Here is a 19,960-nt window from a genome sequence, read left to right on the forward strand (position 1 = left end):
CTTTTCCATTTGAAAAAGACGCTTATATTTCTGGGGGCATTTTGCAGGATGAGTATTTCCCTGTGTCTTTCCACAGCCTAACAAAATCCTGTTTAATGTGATGCAGAGGTAGATTGTGGCTCTGAGTCATGTAGGGGGTTGCTAAACACAAAGTACAAGAAGAAAATGTTTTGTGAAAAAGAAACAGAAATAGTGGTTTCAGTTCTTTTCACATAAATATATATGCATATGTGTGTATGTTTTACACTGAATACAGCTTAATTTCACCTCGATTAGTACCACTGTAACAAACAGAGCCTGATTTCATAAAGGTGCATGCTTAGCATGTGAATTTTTGGCTTAAAATGCAAGTCTTCATTGAGGTGCAACTGTGATATTTTGATGAGGAAAAACTGCGTGTTTCTTTTTGAGGCTTTAGCTATATTAGTAAAATTGTCCTTGAAAATCAAAACGAGCAAATATTTTAACACGATAGATTGTCACTTGTGCTGTATGTTGCTCTATGATTTGTAAGGTTTCATAATTTCCTTTAAAAGAAAGCTTTTGATCTGAAATCAAGATAAGACATTGGAACAAATTTTAGACAACCTTTCTGTGGCTGCAGTTAAGGTTTTTGCTATGATGTACGTGTCTGTCCCTGGTCTGATAGCATGGGGTTTGTAGCATGGATAGTATAGTCTCAGTGAAGCCACAGCTGTAGGAATGTATTTGCCTTTGAGTGTGTTCGTTACCTCACTAATTAACTGGGACTGCTCACAGGCTCAGGGTCAGCACCTGCATAAAAGCAGAGCTTGTACAAGTGCTTTGCTGGTGCTGGACTCTGTCCTTCATTGGTAAATAACGGAGCATGGCTGTCGTTCTTCAGGTACAGGTTTGATGATTTATTTCACATAACAGTTTAATAATGTGTCATCAAATCCTCCCTGTTTCTTTCCCCTTGGAAGACTCTGGTTGCTCTGGTGGCCGGTTTTGGGAGGAATCCTTTTGCTGTCAAGGCTTTGGGAAACGTGCAATTGCAAACTTCAAGATCTTGAAATTGTTAAATCAATTGGGAAACAGTTAAGCACAAACTTCTTTTCCCATCCCATTCCTCTTTGTTGTTGTGTGAATGGGTAAAACCACCACATGGCCCGATCTGGTCACCAGGAAGTGACACTGAGCGTTCCCGTGGTTCTTTCAGTCTCTTATTTACCAAACAAGACTGTTTAGGTGATTGGGTTTCAGGTCTTTCATTGAGGATACTCCCAGAGAAGCAAACAAAATAGTGAAAGGAAAAATGAGGATTCATTAGTGTGGGGCTTGATCTGTGCATCAGGGTAGATGAGGATATTTTGATTTGGGGGTAGATAGAGAACATTGCTGGAATTTAGGCTTTCTACTTTTAAATGTGATTGTTATTTTTCAGCCCTTCTAGTCCCTGCTGACGTTTTTAAGCCATTTTCATTTAGATTGAATTTGGGCTTCTGCTCAAGTGCAGTACATTGCTGTTGCGGGGACCACAATTTGTCACGTCCTCCTGTGCTCACAGAGGTGATGCTTGGGGAAATGGACTTGGAAAGTGGTTTTGCTCTGCATTTGGAAACATGGAGACCTTTGTCAAGCTGCATGCATAGCTGCGATGAGCTAAACTTCATTTTCTCCATAGTTTGCTAATGTCATTGTCTTCCACACCCAGCCGGTGCCAGGGCGTGCTCTCCCTCCCCCAGCATCAGGTTGAAACTCCCTTTTCCTTTCATCATTAGCAAAAAAGCAGAGCCAGGTGGAAGCAAATCTCTATTCCTGCCTCTAGGATCATATAAAACCGGAGCATCACGTGAGTGGCAGTCTTTGTAGTGCTGAGGAAGATGAGTGCTGGGCAATGCCCACGGTTCTGCTGGAGAAAACAGCGTGGTTACTGTTGGTCTCTAGGTGGCAAACATCAGCCTCGCAGTGCTGGGTAATTTTTTCACTCTGACAGTCACAAACGTCGATAAGAGACTGAGAATCTGGAGAAGCCACTGTCAACCCCGGGCTTTTATAAAGCACAGAAAGATGGGCTGGGATTGGATTGTTTGCATTATGGTTTTGCTTATGGCATGCCAGAAGATGAATACAGACACACACACACACACACATGCACATACCCCACCATGAAGAGTCTCCTGTTGCTCCGATGAAGGCACTGCCTAAAAATGAATGCAACAACAAACAATGGCAAAAAAAAAACAAAACCAGACATTTGTCCTGTTCAGTGTGTGCTGCTGCAATGTCTCCAAATGCAAAGATTTGGAAAGAGGTGTGAGTGATGCTCTCCTAATGCTGCAGCTAAGGCCCATAAATGATCTCTCTGTGCCCCCTCCTTCCCAGCCCTCTTTACCCAACACAACTGAGCCAGAAAAAAGCTGGAAAAGATGGAAAGACTTTATGGCCCTCTTGTTGGTGCAGGAGCCACCAGGCCAGTGCTTCCCGCAGAGACTCCCTGGGGCTCCTTGAAGCGCCGGGCACCTTTGCTGGTTACAGGACGGAGCTGCTCTGTGAGGAGCTGCTAGCAGGGGTTGCAGCCAGGGAGCACAGAACACAGCTCTAAGTGCAGATGAACAAGTTAAGTCGGTGCCAATGCCACTAACTGTTTTTAAAGACCTGGTTAGAAAGCACAGCTTGCTACTCCAGCTGTCAAAAATGGATCAGTTTTGCAGTGTATGTAAGGAACTTGCATCCCAGCTTACTGTCGTGCAATGCATACCTTCTACTGTCTCGTCTCTGGCTCTGATCTTGGAATAGATCCCAACAGCCCTTACTGATGTGCCATTTATTTGACATCCTAGATTTATCACTATGTAACTGGGCAGGAATTAAGCTCCCAGACTTTGAAACAAACATATTTGAGTCTGCATGAAGAATACACCTAACTAAACACAGGTAGTATTTGCTTTGGACTGAAAAATGAACCAAGCAGATGAAGACAAGCTGAACTTTCAAAGTGCCTTAATTTGAGTTTTGCATTTTGTGAACTGTAGATGATCTAGGGAAGATGCTCCAGGATCCAAGGGACGGGGACGAGGGAATGTCTAGGGACCTGTGGATAAGAAAAGGGAGGATGGCTGCTGGTGGTGTTTGTAATTGGATACATGCTAATGTGGCAGATGAAATTTAGTGATAAATGCAAAGTATTGCATGCAGGGAAAATGAACCCTAATCATGCATTTACATTGATAGGTCTTAATTGCACTATTATCACTCACATAAGAGCTCTTGGAGTTCTTGCAGAGTTCTCAGAAACAGCAGTGCAGTACATGTCTGGAGGCAGCAAGGCAGATTGAGTGTTAGAAATTGGTAGGAAAAATTGGGAAGTAAAAGTTAAATAATTATTGTATCAGTCCAAATCTGTGGTGTGCCTCCATCTGGCATGCTGAACACAATTAGGTTAACCCATCAGAACACAGTAGGTGACCTAGAGATGGTACAGAGATGTATGTAGCTGCTTCCATATTCAAAGAGAGGAAATAGATTAGGACTCTTCAGTTTGGAAAAGAGACCATGTAGTGATGGATGTGACAGAAGCCAATAAAATCATGAACAGTATGGGGAAGTGGAATAGGGAATGATTGTTCACTATCCCTCATTACTAAAGAGCTAAAGGTCATCAAATGAGATAAAGAGAATTCAAATAACTTCTAGGATCTGATATAGAAGACACCTGGGATTTCTTAAAGAGATTAAAACTGGCAGTAGGGTGTAATCTAAGCAAGGACCGAGACTTAATGAAGATGGCCAGGATATGAACAGGTAAAAAATCACCTCAAGAAAATAATTAGGAGTATATAGAGAGTCTACAAGTGTTAGAAGATCAAATAATAATGACTTAGTCTTCTTAGCAATGGAGAGCAACGGGAGTATGAGAATTTACCTCAAGGAGACTGGAGAAAGGATCTAGAGTTACTTCACCTTAAAAAACTGCAAAAGAAAGACGGAGAAAGTAGACTTCTATGCACTTTTAACTGGAGTTAAGATTAAGGATAATCTAGCTATGATTCTACCTTAAAAGTACTGCTTTGTTTCTTTTTCAACAAGTAGGATTACATAAGAAATGTTAAGTGGGCTGAGACTGAGGTCTGTTCAGCTTCAGCTGGATTCCAGCATATGTCCAGCACAGAGGAGGAGCAGGGCAGGCATATCCCACGCTGCCTGATGCCTGGTATTTTCCAGCTTTTGTATGCCCCACTTCAATGAACATGGCTGCGTGTGGTAAGACAGTAAGACTGAGAAAATAGAAATGGAAAATCCCACAGATGAAGAAGCATGATTATAGTTGAAATAATTGGATGGCCTTGGTATGGGAACTGTAGGAATAGGATGAAATCAAGTAATACATGACACAGATTTGTAATTATGGAATTATAACACGTTTGTCTCTAAACCAAAAGATCATTGGCCAGCAACCACAAGGACCAAGTGAATCTATTTGTTCAGGCTTTGGCCTGCAAGTAGCCCCAAGGAAAACTAATATGGTCTTAATACATTTAGGAAATGTATTAAGACTAGGCTTACTAGTCAAGTCTAAGGGGATACCAGCACGCACTGAGATAGTGAAAGGCACTGGGGAAACCTCGTCTTTGTGAGCGGGATGGTAATTCACGATGATGAAAGAGGAACTCAGCTGGAGCAGGCATAGGGATGGCTCTGAAGTATAATGGGACAAAGAAAATTGGCAGCCTCTCCTTCTGCTCCTCAAAGGGTAGAAGACTGCTTAGAAGGCGGTTTTCACTGGGTTCTCAGAGATGGATGGATTTGTCAAGGCAGGAAGGCCACCAGGGGCATTTTTGCAGGTTTCTGTTAGATCTTGTTGTTCATCAGATCGTTTATGATTAAACAATCTGGAAGAGGTGGTGTCTAAGCAGGTTGCACAGTTTCTCAATAATATGAATACAGTAGAGATGAAGACTATGAAGAATTGTAAAAATGATACCCATGATGGAGGTATGAAATGCAGAGTACACAAATGTAAAGTAATGCATGTTGGAAAAATTAGTTTTTACTTTGCATGCCCTGTAAGTGATGCTGAGCTAGTTATTATCATTCAGGAATGAAACGATGGAGTTAAGAGTTCTGTGAGTGTGTGAGCTCTGTGCTCCCAGAGGAAGAAGAAATTAACAAACCCCAAACCAAAGCTGAAATTGAAAGTTAGCATTTATTAGGAAAAGAAGAGAACAAAACAGGAAAAAAAAAGTCACAATCTTGCTATATAAATCCATTCCAAATAAATCTTGAACATGCAGCTGTACCTCCACCCCCTCTGCCATACCTCAAAGGATGTAGTAGAATTGGAAATGGTGCGGAGAAGGTAACGATAAAAAGAAACTGGAGGATAAAGATTACATCATTCAGTAAAGATCTTTTCAGTAAAGATCCTTGCAATCTTTGCAAGGACAATCAAAAGGCTTCTGTATGAGGAATTATTGAATAGACTTAAAGCTCTTCAACCTCAAAAGGAGACAGCAGAGGGGATATCAAGGTCTTGAAATCATGAGTGGTACGAAGAAGGTGAAGCAGGCGTGATTGTTCAGTGTTTTTCCACTGTGAGAACAGATTTTAGCAATTGAAAAGGTCAGACAGCGCATAAAAGGATGCACTTTTTTACAGAAAGCATAGTTAAACTGTGGTTCTCCTGGCTGCAAGATGCTGAAGGTACCTGAAGGTTGGTTGGCGTCCATGGCACCTTAGACTAGGTCATGAAGGAATAACTCATCAGTGGCTATTAAGGCAAAGATGATGGCGGTGTCAGCCCTCCTGGGGACTTGTGTTCTGCATATCAGAAACAATCCAATTTAGGGGAATAGATTATTCAAAGTGATAACACACATCATAGGGATTTGTGTTAGAGCTGGCCCTATTTAATGTCTTATTAATGAGGTAGGAGGAGAGAACCACCCCTTTACATGGGGTGGTTTGCAAAGACAAAGATCTAGAGGAGTTTTTAAGAAAAACAAGAAATAAAAAGAATCCTAAGCTTGTGTGGACTACAGACCAAAGAAGAAAAATAGAAAATGCTGGCTGGCTCTGGCTGGTGGCAGAGACATGTGATTAGGGTGGAATATTTAAATTAGATGGGTATTTCCAGATCATCCTGACATCAAGAGGGTGATTGTGAGTTTGGCCGTAAGCTTCAGCATTCTTGATCTCAAAATCCATAATGCCAGCTTAAAACTCTGTTGGGTTCTTATGGCTTGCGAACCTGAAGGATGCATTACATTCATTTTTTCAGGCTGTGTTTCTTAATTGCTAGAGCTGAAGTCTTCTTTAAAAAAATAAATATAAAATAGGGTCAGGATCTCTTCTAATCACATGATTTGATGAACAAGGGACCCAAAAAGTACCAGTGGCCAAAGAAATTGGCTGTGCATGTAGAGATGCCTCATTTTGCAGGGAGATACCATACCTTCCTCAATACTGGTAAGCCCCCAGTTGGATGGCTTGTCCATTGGACGCTCATGAAAAGTGTCCATGAGCAAGTGTTTTCTGTATGGGGTCTTAAGGGAAAAGAAAATGTAGACCTAAGGGGTTTGTGATTGTAAAGGCAAAATGTCACCTAGCAGGGGTCATAATAAACGGTGTGAAATAGCTGTTGTGGCTGTTGGAGGGGAGCCTCTGAGTGAGAGAGGGTGTAATGCTGAGGCAATTAACAGTTGAGGGGCTCCCACAAAAACTGTTGTATTAATTTCTTCTGAGGAAGTAATGGATCTTCCCTCGATGACTTTAGAGGAGGTCTGGAGCAGGCAGCTGAGACTCACAAGCAGGACCAGCCTTTCACAGAACAGGAGGGTTTTAGCAAAATAATTGTTGGGTATTTCCCATCCAGGTTTTAAACTTTAGGAAATGATGTTTGAAGTCAGGGACAAGGTATGGTTGTGGCCAGATCCTTAGGTATTGCTTACAGAACAACTGTAATGATCAATTTTACCTGGCAAATTGTAGGTTGGAGGACTTGCCTCTGAGAACGTGAGATGGGCTGAAGTTGTGAAGGACTTCAAACAGCAACAGAACACCTTGTGTGGAGATGTCTTACTGATTACGGCCTTTGTCTCCTACCTGGGATACTTCACCAAGAAATACCGGCAAGACCTCCTGGATCGAATCTGGAAGCCGTATTTGCACCAGTTAAAAGTAAGCCCTGCTTTCTCTGAAAAGCAGTTGTTACTGTGCATAACATGGCCATAAGGGGAGTCTGTTGTCCATAGGGGGTCTCCTAAGTGAGGTCCCACCAAGCTGCACTGAGGAGCAAGTCATAGCCATGCTTAATTCACTCCTCTCTGGGAAAGACATTGTGGTCTCCTTGATCCATGTAAGTGACCCCATTCTCCCATGGACAGAGGAGAAGTCCCAGTGCAGCATCTCAAACATGGAGCCCAGTTGCCAATTTGTGCAGGAGTCAGGGATAGCCCAGAAAGAGAGACATAGTATGGAAAAGAGACTGCTTGGAGCAGGCAGAGCTCACTGCCAGCTCTTTGGTAGGCTTGGAAAGGCTCCAGATGGTACTTCGTGTAGGACATGAGCTCTGTTCATGCTGGTCATGCCTCTCAGCTGGTTTCAAACATGTCTTGCTGTTTTGACCAGATGGAAACCATCATGCTTCAGGTTTGCTTAATATTTCACTAATTTCTACCAGGTACTTCATACATAAGTAAATGCAAGTGCTCTGTCTCCTGCAGGATTGAGCTTTTGTACATCATTACCTAACTGGATGTTATAAATCCTGGTGAAATGCCAACAGGCTTTTAAATAAGGTCACAACTGGCAGTGATGCCCAAATCAAAAAGCCGAGAAAATCAGCAAGTCAGGATGTGAGAGAAAAAAAAAATCATCCTGCTTTCTTAATACAAAAAAAAAAAAAAAAAAAAGCTTGGTTACGAAAAGAAGTGTTGTTCCAAAATGGCCTCTCTTGGTGCTTAGAAATTTCACAGAAGTTGCCTGTATTTCCATGTGAAAATTAAAGACCCTTTCTGTTTAGATGACTGGCACAGATAACTTTCTGGTTGTCACACCCAAAAGTGGCCTCCCATGTCAGAGAAGTGTTTCTGGAACTGCTGATGCCATTTTGCAACACGACAGCAGGCTGACGAGGGTGTTAATTATATTCTTCCAAGCTGTCATCTCAGAGAGCTTGTACACAGCAGAGCGTGGTCTGATCTTGCTCGGTGCGGCTGCAGCCGTTTGGGGCTCTCAGTACTCCGCAGGCAAAATCTTTGGGATCCATGCATAATTTATGTTCATTCACAACAGGAGTGGAAAACACTTAATACTAGATCAAAACTACCCTGTAGAATGGCAAGCCACTGATAAATAAGACTTCTCAGTTCTTAATTAGGCTAACTTTGCTTGAATTGTTTTGCTTGCTCATCTCTGGAGTATGTTGCAAGCTGTACTCACCGCCTTGTACTGACACGTTTCTCCTTTCCTGCCAGGTGCCCATCCCTGTAACTCCATCCCTAGATCCTCTGACCATGTTGACAGATGATGCTGACGTAGCGGCTTGGCAGAACGAGGGGTTGCCGGCTGACCGCATGTCCACTGAAAATGCCACCATCCTCACCAGCTGCGAACGCTGGCCCCTCATGGTGGATCCCCAGTTGCAGGGTATCAAATGGATCAAAAACAAGTATGGTGAAGACCTCCGAGTGACCCGAATTGGGCAGAAGGGGTAAACATCAGTTTTATCTCATCACAGTATCTTTTAATGGCTATCTGCCTGTCGTGTTTGATGAAGAGAGTATGTTTAACTGCAGCCATCAGAGCCAATTACATTGAGGAAAACCCTCAAACGTATTTGTGCATGAGCTGCTTATTCATTACCAAAATGATAGAGATTCCTCATTAAATAGAGGGGCTGTTTAGTGCTCGGCCAAGTTACCATAGAAACTCCTCTGAAACGGAGAATGAAAAGAGCGACGTGCTGGAGGCTGAGCTCCATGTAAGACTATGCCGTCCTCCCGCAGCTTCGTGCTGCGTTGTGTCCTTACTCTTTTACCCAGGCAGATGAGTGGAGCTTCCTACAGGTTGGAAGAAGGGAGAGGGTGAAACTGGCTTGAGGCTATCTGTTCCCTGAGACCCAGATGGGATAACTCTGCTCCCACGTTGGCAGCAGCTAGGAGGTTTTCTTCATGGCACCTCTGCCTTGTTCTGGCCAAATCTTTTGTGGGAAGGCTTTTCCACTCCTGGCTCTTATTTCTGGTCAGAGCACTGTTTTCTGCTATATCAAGTCACACTGATTTCTACCCACTAGTAAGGACTCCCAGCTGGAAGGAGCAGACCCACAGTTAGATTCCTGCTTGGACATGAGCCCTGAGACTTTACATATATATTTATATACAGAACAAAGCATTGGCAATAGGTGAGAGTGGCTTGAGAGCTCAGTGCTTGCAGGTTCATGCAGATTCGGGGATGTTTGGCTCTGCTTGCATTGGAGCATGGGTCTGATCTGGTGTCTCACCATGTCTTGGGGTTGCCCAGGTTGCTCCACTGTGCCTACTCTGCTTTCCTCATAGAAAATAACAAGAAGTTATTAGCTTTGCTCTCATGTGGGCTGACAATACATTTAGAAACTTCTATATTTTTTCATAGAAGCAAATTTCTGTTTCCTGGCCAACCAGGTCACCATGCCTTGCAGTTATTCAAAGGAGCTTGGGGAAAAGTAAGGATGCCAGAGGAGACACCTAGCTACAAACCTCCAGGTTGGAACAGGAGAAATAGACCCCGTAACATTCATATGCTGCCATTGCAGGCATCAGTACAAACATAGAACATCTTTTTCCCCTCCTGACCGCATACCAGCTAGAGGGTACTCTGAGAGGGGAGTTTTGTGTGAGGTACTGATGTTTTAGCCAGTGGAATTAGCTGAGTGGTTCCTCTGATGGGGTAGCAGCAGTCGGTGAGCACCCTCCCCGCCTGCCCAGGGTCCAGCTCTCCTCTTTGCAGAGAAGTAAGTTGCGTGAAGTGCAGAGCAACCCCAAAGGAGCGAGCACAAGTGTGTGACCCTGCCCTTCCCAGTGCACAGTGTCCCTGACCAGCAGTTAGGCGCTGTGCAGAGGAGTCCAATTTCCTTGTGAGGAAGGAAGAATTAAATGATAGTCACACTGTCCTAAACATGACCTTAAACCCTGTGCACAACGGAGCTGCAACCTGCTCTTCTTCCTAGCTGTTATGCAAGGTTAACTGCACCGGTGGATTCTGTGGGAAAACAAAGTGTTTGATTAAAAACAAAGCAAACAGTCTGAGCCTTTTCTGTTCTCTGCTGCCCGTGCTCTTTCCTTGAGAAAGAAGATGCAGTTGTTACTGCTTATCCCTGGGAGATCTAAGATCCCATTCTCTCTGTTGGACAGCCAAGACTTTGCCCCTTTCCACACTGCGTGTCGACACCATCCTGCCCCTCTTCCTCTCTAGCAAGTTCTGGCACGTGCACATAGCTGCCTTCGCAGTGCAGAGCCCCCCTCTGTCCCCTTCACGGCCTCCTTGTTGCGAAGCATCGCATCCAGCCTCGCCATGACGGGTGCCGCCACTGTCTCCCACAGGTATCTGGACACGATGGAACGAGCCCTGGCTGCGGGAGAACTGGTTTTGATTGAAAACCTGGAGGAATCTGTGGATCCGGTTCTGGGGCCATTACTGGGGAGAGAAACGATCAAGAAAGGAAGGTGAGCTCCTGGAAGGCTTAATGGCATGTGTGCTTCCATCGTGGTGTTTGGGATCTTTGTGCTGTTGTGCTCTCCTTTTCTGACCTCAAATTGTGTGCTCGTCTATGGCAGCACTAACATCCTCCCTTCGGAAGTGAGAGTATTTTAAATCAGGCAGTCACAGGCAATTCAGTCAAAGGATGGCTTTGAAGTAAACGTGGCTTTTTCATTTAGCTGGACAGTGCCATTCAAACCTCATGCAAAAGTGAGACCTTTTGTATAACTACCTTGGTGTCTGTAATGGGCTATCTTGGTGCTGAACTATTACCAAAATAGCTATTGCTGTTGTGAAGAAAAACTAACCTTGGATTTTAGCAAACACTAAATCATTTAGGTTTACAGCTACAGATGTAAGCATTAGGAATATATAAGTGTTTCTTAATGAGGGCAAGTTCTTCATGGCAGCCACTGGTCATCCTCCAGCCTGGAGGAGTTCAGAGAGAGGGGCAGCAAGGGGTTGACATTTTTGTGCAAAATGAGCACATTTTTAGAATGTGCTCAAAGGCAACCAATAAAACTTTGTCCTCAGCGCTAAAGTTGGATCTGGGACTCTTTTGATGCTGTTTCTCCAGTTTTTGCAGAGCAGAGTCGCCTGCCTTTAGAAGGATGCACGTTGCTTGTGCTTCTCCAAGTCCGTGCCTCCTGCAGTACCCCAACTGCAGCCCTGCTTCTGGCTTTCAGAAGTAAAGAACAAAATCCTGGCTAAGTGCTGGATCTCCCATTCCTTAAGTTCCTTAAGGATCATTTCCTTACTTAACTGTGGGTTTAAAGTTTTACAGGACCAGTTCAAGTCCCAGTAGTTTGTGGTAGAACTCACAGATGGCCTCTGGTAGTCCTGGCACAGGAAGGCTTCTTAGAATCAGGGCACTCCTGGACACTGCCATGAACTGCTTGTGCTGTGTGATCTCTCTCCGCCTCATTTTCCCAGCTGTAAAAGCAATAGAGGTGGTCAAGAAGAGACCTCGTCAGCTGACGTTTGACAGGAAAGTGTATTCTGTTGGAAATGGAACCACTGTTTCCATTGCAGCCCAGCTGCATCTCTGAAAGCATCACTGTTGCCCTCATACATGTCCAGTTTCCCTTTTCCTCTGTTTCCCATGTGTGTTGCCAAACCTGGGTTCAGAACACCTCAGTTCCTGGGGTTTAGCCTCCCCGCTCTCCGAGTTTTAGACTAGGTGGAACAAGAGAAAGCTGAGCTTTCCCAAGCGATGTTACCTCCCAGGAATGGCACCAAGCTGCTCTCTGAACCCAGCTTTGCTGCTCAAGCTCAGTGCAATCAGCCAACCTGGCTCAAGCCCACAGACCAGACAATTTTAGCTGTAGCCAGTTAGAATTTCAATGCTGGGAGGCTTTTCTTCCATGTAACGCCAGCCTTAGGCAGAATACAGTCTCCATACAAAGCAAGGAAGGTTCCTGGCTCATACTGACCACCCCAATGCTGGAAACTGTGAGTCTTCTCAAAGAGAGTCCAAAATTCAGGGGCAGGACTCTGGGGTTTTTATCCTAAATCAGGAGTGTTTCAAGTGTGTCCAGTTTCAAATACTTTCTGCTTTAAAAGTGATTGCTGTGTGCAAAGTCCCATTGCTGGTAGATTCCATTGGCTGATACCACCATTTGTGTTTGCGTGAAACATCCTGGAAGAGATGTGCTCTCGTTCTCCTGCTGTAATTTCAGGTACATTAAGATCGGGGACAAAGAATGTGAATACAACCCTGCTTTCCGTCTCATCCTCCACACAAAGCTGGCAAACCCACATTTCCAACCCGAGCTGCAGGCACAGTGCACCCTCATCAACTTCACCGTCACACAGGATGGCTTGGAGGACCAGCTGCTTGCAGCGGTGGTCAGCATGGAGAGGCCAGACTTGGAGGAGCTCAAGGTCAGTAGCTGGGAGTTTGCACTAGGAGGCAGTAAAATATTTTTTTTAAGTAATACAGCTATTTTAAAACAAATAGCATTTCATGTGCAAAGGTGTAGAGATCACAGAGCTCTCTGTAAAATCAGGAGATTTCCCTCAGATGAGGATTTTTTTCTTCAACTTTTTGTTTTCTTGGCATTTTGGGAACACTTAAACTGGAATTTCAAGTCTTTTTTTTTTCCTCCAAAAATTTGGGTAAAAAATTTCTCGTCCTATTCCTCTTGTAAGTGGAAACTGAGATTCTCATTATGTCATTTTTCTCTAGACTTTACTTCCAAAATAATATCTCTGGAATTAATCTCACTTAATTTTATGCTTTTATGGTATCAGATTCCCACTGTAAATATTGTGAGGCTGGTAACTATTTTTTTCTGTTCTGGTTCTTCTTCCCACTATCTTGTAATTGGCCAAAATATTCTCTATCTTTCCCTTTTTCCTCTCCTCCTCTCCTCTCCTCTCCTCTCCTCTCCTCTCCTCTCCTCTCCTCTCCTCTCCTCTCCTCTCCTCTCCTCTCCTCTCCTCTCCTCTCCTCTCCTCTCCTCTCCTCTCCTCTCCTCTCCTCTCCTCTCCTCTCCTCTCCTCTCCTCTCCTCTCCTCTCCTCTCCTCTCCTCTCCTCTCCTCTCCTCTCCTTTCCTTTCCTTTCCTTTCCTTTCCTTTCCTTTCCTTTCCTTTCCTTAATAAGTATGGCTTCAGTTTCAATATAATTTTTTGAAGAAAAGCTTTTTTGCTAACAGCACATTTAGCAATGTAATGGATATGTATAATACTAAATATTTACTGAGAGTGGGAATAAATTTACTGCACACGTTCAGCCAGGCCAGGCCAGTTTTGTAATAATCTTTTCATTTAATGAGATTCTAAAACACGTTAGCTGTGCAGTCTTAATGATGCATTTCGTTTTAAACAGGCTCGTGTGCTAACGAGCCAAAAGATGGCATAAAAAGTACGTAATGAACTGATTTAATGTGTAATCCGTGGTCATCTTGCTGGGACCATGAGGGACCCCGAGCATCTCCATCAGGCACCCCGGCACTCGTTCATCGCCGGCATGCACAGGCTGCGTGCGGGCACTTGCTTTTGCTGATTTGCACAGAAGGGGGTTGTGTGGGCTGACCACGGGGATCACAGCGGTGTCATTAACTGCTGGTGCGTTTAGGACCATTCCTCTTAGCCTCAGTAGCACTGCTGTTAATGGCTGTTGTCACAATAAGAAAGACAAATTCAATATCGTGTGCAGTCATCAAATCCACTATTAGGCTCTGAAAATTTGTAATCTGCAGCACTTCCTCCCATGCTATAAAAGAACTGTGTGTTAGGGAGCAGTGAAAATGATGTGAAATAGGGATCATATCTTTTGGAGTCCTTGCTTCTTCAGGACGTGTGTGCTGTGGAAGAGGAAGGTTGGACACAAGAGCATGGAAACCTATCCCTGGGTGTCAGCCATGCCTCCAGCTTCAGGGGATTTGGGGCTTCATGAACAGTAGATGTAGATTAGTGTGGGATGCAATTTTCTTTTTCTGTAGGAATATTTAAGACTTTTTTTTTTACCCCCTCTGATTCTCTTCTTCTGCCTCTATTTCATTTGCTAACATGGACAAAACCACTGGGGCTGTTGTCTGATAGCTGTGGGGAGCTCCTTGAAAATATGTGTTTGTATTGCTGGATTCCCTAAAGTAGAGGCCACTTCTCAAGGTGTGCTCTGAGCAGTTCCTTATTCCCTGGGACAACAGGGATGGATTTGGCAGCTGGGGAAGGTTGAAGGCTCTGGCACATGGGCAGATGGAGGTGGCTCTTACAGACCTGTGCAGTAGGTGCTGTTCTCAAAATCTCCTTATGGAGCAACCTTACACATGGAGCCCAGAATTTATTGTTAATAAAATGAACAACTTAATAGAATCATCATAGAATCATAGAATGGCTTGGGTTGGAAAGGGCATTAAAGATCACCTAGTTCCAAAGAGTTTCCTCTAACCTCTATTCTAAATCTCCATTCTTTTAGTTTAAAACCATTCCCCCTTGTCCTGTCACTGTCTGCTCGAGCAAAGAGTCACTCTCCATCTTTTTTATAAGCCCCCTCTAAGTATTGAAAAGCTGCAATAAGGTCTCCCTGGAGCCTTCTCTTCTCCAGGCTGAACAGCCCCAGCTCTCTCAGCCTTTCCTCACAGAGAGGTGCTCCAGCCCTCGAGTCATCCTCATGGCCTACTCTGGACCCGCTCTAACAGCCCCACATCCTTCTTGTGCTGGAAGCCCCAGACCTGGATGCAGGACTCCGGATGGGGCCTCACCAGGGCAGAGCAGAGGGGGACAATTCCCTCTCCTGCTGCCCACCCCTCTGTTGATGCAGCCCGGGATGCAGTTGGCCTTCTGGGCTGCAAGCGTGCACTGCCAGCTCGTGTCAAGCCTTTCATCCACCAGAACCCCCAAGTGCTTCTCTGCAGGGCCGCTCTCAGTGAGTTCTTCTCCCAGTCTGTGCTCATGCCTGGGATTGCCCCAGCCCAGGTGCAGCACCCTGCACTTGGACTTGCTGAACCTCGTTAGTTTCATGTGGGCCCACTTCTCAAGCTTGTCCACGTCCCTTTGGATGGCATTCCTTCCTTCTGCTGTATCGACTGCACCACTCAGCTTGGTGTCATCTGCAAACTTGCTGAGGGTGCACTTGATCCCACTGTCTATGTCATTGATGAAGATATTAAACAGTACCGGTCCCAGGACAGACCCCTGAAGGACACCACTCATCACTGGCCTCCACCTGGACATAGAGCCATTGACCAGCACTCTCTGGATGCGACCTTCAAGCAAACTCCTTATCCACTGAATTGTCCACCCTTCAAATCCATCTCTGCACTTTGGAGACCAGGATGTCATGAGAGACCATGTGAAAGGCCTTGCAGAAGTCCAGGTAGATCACATTGATCGGTCTTCCTTTCTCAACTGATGCAGTCACTCCATCGTAGAAAGCCACCAGATTGGTCAGGCATATTTACCCTTGGTGAAGCCATGCTGGCTGTCTCAGACCACCTCTTTGTCTTACATATGCCTCAACACTGCTTCCAGGAGAAATTTTTCCATGATCTTTCCAGGCAGAGGTGAACCTCACCGGTCTGTAGTTCCTCAGGTCCTCCTTTCTACCCTTATTAAAAAAGAGAGTGATGTTTCTCTTTTTCCAGTCACCAGGGACTTCATCTGACTGCCAGGACTTTTCAAATAGGTTGGAGAGAGGCTTGGCAACTACATCAGCCAATTCCTTCAGGACCCTGAAATGCATATCATCGGGCCCCATAGACTTGCACGTGTTAATTTTCATCAGGTGGTCTCCAACCTGCTCTTCACTTACAGTGGGTGGGACGCTGCTCCCCCAGCCTCCATCTACGGGTTCAGGAAAATGAACGACATGGGAAGCCTGACTGACAGTGAAGACTGAGACAAAGAAGTTGTTGAGTACCTCAGCCTTCTCCATGTCTGTCATTACCAGTTCACTCTTCTCATCCATCAGAGGGGGTACACTCTCCTTGGCCTTTCTTTTCTGAGCAATGTACCTATAGAATCCCTTCCTGTTATTCTCTGCATCCCTTGCCAAGCTCTGTTCCATCTGTGCCTTGGCTTTCCTGATCCCATCCCTGCACATCCGGACCACATCCCTGTTCTCTTCCCAGGCCACGTGTCCCTGCTTCCACTGCCTGTGCATTTCCTTCTTGCACCTCAGTTTGACCAGCAGGTCCTTGCTCAGCCATCCTGGTTGTCTGCCCTCCCTGCCTGCTTTTTTACGCAGGGGGATGGAGAATTCTTGTGCTCTAAGGAAAACATCCTTAAAGAGTCTCCAGCTCTGCTCAGCTCCTTTGTCCCTAAGGACAGTGTTCCAGGGGATCTCAGCTACTAGGTCTTTAAATAGCTTGAAGTTTGCTCTTCGGAAGTTCAGGGCCCTGACTTTGCTCTTTGCCAGGCCTGTATTCCTCGAGATCGCAAACTCAACCAGGGCATGGTCACTGCGGCCCAGACTGCCTCCAATCTTGACCTCTTTAATGAGCTCTTCCATGTTGGTGAGCACCAGGTAAAGTAACGCTTCTCCTCTGGTTGGTTTGTCTAGTACCTGGACCTGGAAGTTATCCTCAATGCACTCCAGGAATCTTCTGGATTGCTCACAGCCTGCTGTGTAGTTTTCCCAGCAGACATCCAGGTGGTTGAAGTCCCCCATCAGGATGAGAGCATGCGAGTGTGATGCTTCTTGTAGTTGAAGCAAGAATGCCTCGTCCACAGGCTCCCGTTGATCAGGCGGCCTGTGGTAGACCCCAACCACAAGCTGTCCTTTATTGGTGTGGTCCTTAACTCTCACCCATAAGCTCTCAACCTGTCCGTGGCTGTTTCTCAAAGGCAACTCTTCCCAATCAATTCCTTCCCTAGTGTAGAGGGCAACACCCCCTCCCTTCCTTCCCTGTCTATCCCTTCTGAAGAGTTTGTAGCCCTCTATTCAAATGTTCCAATTATGTGATCCATCCCACCATGTTTTGGTGATAGCAATCAGGTCATATTTGTCTAATTGCACCATGGTTTCCAATCCCTCTCGCTTGTTTCCCATGCCGCGTGCATTGGTGTAGAGGCATTTCAGCTGGGCAATCAGTGGTATTGCGTTTCTAGAGCCCTCCCTGATTGCATTGGGACAGTTCACAAGTATTTCCCTGCCGTTACTTAGAGTGATAGTGTTCTCACGTATGCTTTCTTCACTCAGAGCTGCATCCCCTTCCCCCACCACATCTAGTTTAAAGCCCTCCTGATAAGCCCAGCCACCTTACTGCCCAGAACTCCCTTGCCCCTTCTGGACAGCTGTGCCCCATCCGGCGTCAGCATGCCCGATCCCTCAAAAGCGCGTCCAAGGTTATTATTAGTCCAATTACAGTAACACCAACACTTTATACATGTTTTCTCAACAGAGTCTGCTTTTGGAATCTCTTTCTTCATTATTTAGTCTTTTTGTTCCTTCTTACCTTTGAACTGGCTTTATCTCATCCACAGCATTGCACGCCTGCTACGATGGGTGTGCAGAGTCTGAAGCCTCAGATACCGTGCCACATTTGTACTCTGCCATGTTTTTGTTCTAGAGGCGGTTCAGGCTGTGCAGAATAACTGCATGCTGTGACTCTGAATTAAAGCCAGGCTAAAAGAGGTTAAGGCAGTAGAGAGCTGGCTTTGAGACAACCACAGCTCAAAGGAACTGAAACCAGTTCAGGCCAAGGCAAGCGATGCCACGTCCTGAGACCTTCCCTGTCAGGTCCGCAGGTGGACTGCAGCAGTCCACCATCCTGGTCACATGGCTTGCTGGGAAATTCAGGAAGAAAAAGAGCTCTTTACAAGTGGAATGAAAATACAGGGGTTTTGTTTGCTTGGTTTTGGTTGAATGGTTTGGTTTTTCTCTGGTTTGTGATGTTAAGATAATAGAGTAAACCCAGCAGATAGGACAGGTGGCTGCTGAGGCTCACTGCAGTCTGATATCTGACCTGGGATGGTGCTGGTAATGAGTCCTGCCAAACTGCCCAGTAGCTCTGGGGGCCTTTTTTTGTTATTTTTCATGAAGCAATATTTTAAAGGGTTTTAGAATAACCCGTTTCCCTGAACTAGCACTGTTATGTATCAACTGTGAAATAACAGATAATGAGCTCCACTGCAGAAATAAGAAATGATGACCTTGCTACTGCTGAAAACAATAGCAAGATAAAGCTGCAACAGATGCAGGCTGTTGTGGGAAATACAGCATTGTGCACCCTTCTAAGGGTGCTTTTCAGAAATTGCATGGTGATTACAAGCTATTGGAGCAAAAGTCACACACGTCCTCATTAAGAACTGCAGGGCTTACAGTCTGTGGTCTGGAATAATAGCTTGCAAAATGTCATTTTTCAAGGCATGCTATGCTTGAGTGACAGAACTTACAAAATTAGCCATGTTAGTTTTCTGTTTCAAGACTTGTGAAATATTTACCACCATGTTCAAACTCCTGTGTGTAATGCCTACGGAACAGGCCTTTAAGAACAGCCATTTATAGCTGAAATACCAATAAACAGCATGCTTCAGTGCACAGTCTGCTGAATAGTTGGCTTGACATTAACATAGAATGAGTGTGTGCAACAAGTATATGAAATTTCAGCCCAAATATTGAAAGATTACTTATTAATGAAAGAGTTAGTTAATCTCTTTGAAAGCCTCTGACAACAGAGCAAATACTAGTGGCTCCCTTTTGTGGGATTGGAAGAGGCACGGGGATACATCTCCCATTTCTGGGGATCTTTCAGTCCCTGTGAGTGGTTGGAAGGTTGGGTAGGTTTTCCAGAAAGAGTCTTTGGAGGATTAAATCTCTTGGTTCGTGCCACTGAATCTGCCATGGGACAGTTGGTGTGGCCCAGGACCCATTTCATATGCACTGAACATGCACCATCTCTGCTACTTCATGGAGCTGGCTGATTTCTGAAGGCCTTTAAAACATAATTTTGCAAGTTGTTTGAATCACTTGGTTGTGTCACTTAAATACAGTGTCTGGACTTAAACACTACTCTTTGACAGAGTTTTACATAACAGCGTGTAAGTGATTGACTTTATTTTTGTAGAGAATAGTCACCAGGCTTATAACTTAGCAGCATCCAAACCAGATGCATGGCTTTGCTATGAGATGTTTTCTGTCATGCCACTAAAAACAGGCGTTTGCAATAGGACCCCATAGTGAAATAATATAATGCACCTGAAGGTCAGGAAAGATGCTGTTTCCCTGAGCAAACATGTAGAATAGTGCAGTGACGTTTCGTAGAAGAGACTCTGTTCTGGAGGACCATTTCAAAAAGAAGCCAGATGAGTTTTTATTTCCACCATGAACAGTGTTAATCGCTGGTGTTTCTGCAGAAGAGGGAAATGGAACAAGTGGCTGGGGAGAGCCAAGGGAGAACTATTTCACAGAAATAAGAGGAATTTTTGGTAGAATTCAAAAGGTCTGCCCTTGAGGCAAGATGATCGCTGATTGTCTGTTTCTGCCTGGCTATCTTCGCATTAACTTTGCAAACCCTTTTTTGTGGGGCCTCTCCTGGCATGTACAGCTTCTTGCACAGCTAGCTGATGGGCTGTGAGGTCTTGAGGCCAGGGTCCAACTGGGAGCAGCACTGAGCGAGACTGTGACTTTGCTCTCAGTTCTGAGCCTGAGATGAGTTGTGCTCATCTCTGCCCTAGTGATCCTGCCCTTGTTTCACCATCTGCTTTCAGCCCCTCAGCTCTCATTGCCGGTGGGACTGGTGTTGACCTGAAGTGGGTTATGCAGAGCTTCACAGGGGAGTGAGTAGCAGCTGTGTTAGTATGTAGGCTTGCTTC

General features: G+C 45.0%; 1 protein-coding gene across 1 annotated transcript in view; it reads left to right on the forward strand.

Annotated features, from left to right (window-relative positions):
* The window catches only part of DNAH9 (dynein axonemal heavy chain 9), a 196,489-nt gene that overhangs the window by 104,592 nt on the left and 71,937 nt on the right, over positions 1 to 19,960 (forward strand). Inside the window, 4 exon segments of the mRNA XM_040530948.1 lie at positions 6,952 to 7,140; positions 8,439 to 8,674; positions 10,542 to 10,664; positions 12,378 to 12,582. Of these exon segments, the coding sequence (XP_040386882.1) occupies positions 6,952 to 7,140; positions 8,439 to 8,674; positions 10,542 to 10,664; positions 12,378 to 12,582 (753 nt within the window).

This window comes from Cygnus olor, chromosome 18 (assembly GCF_009769625.2).
Source record: "Cygnus olor isolate bCygOlo1 chromosome 18, bCygOlo1.pri.v2, whole genome shotgun sequence".
Taxonomy (NCBI): domain Eukaryota; kingdom Metazoa; phylum Chordata; class Aves; order Anseriformes; family Anatidae; genus Cygnus; species Cygnus olor.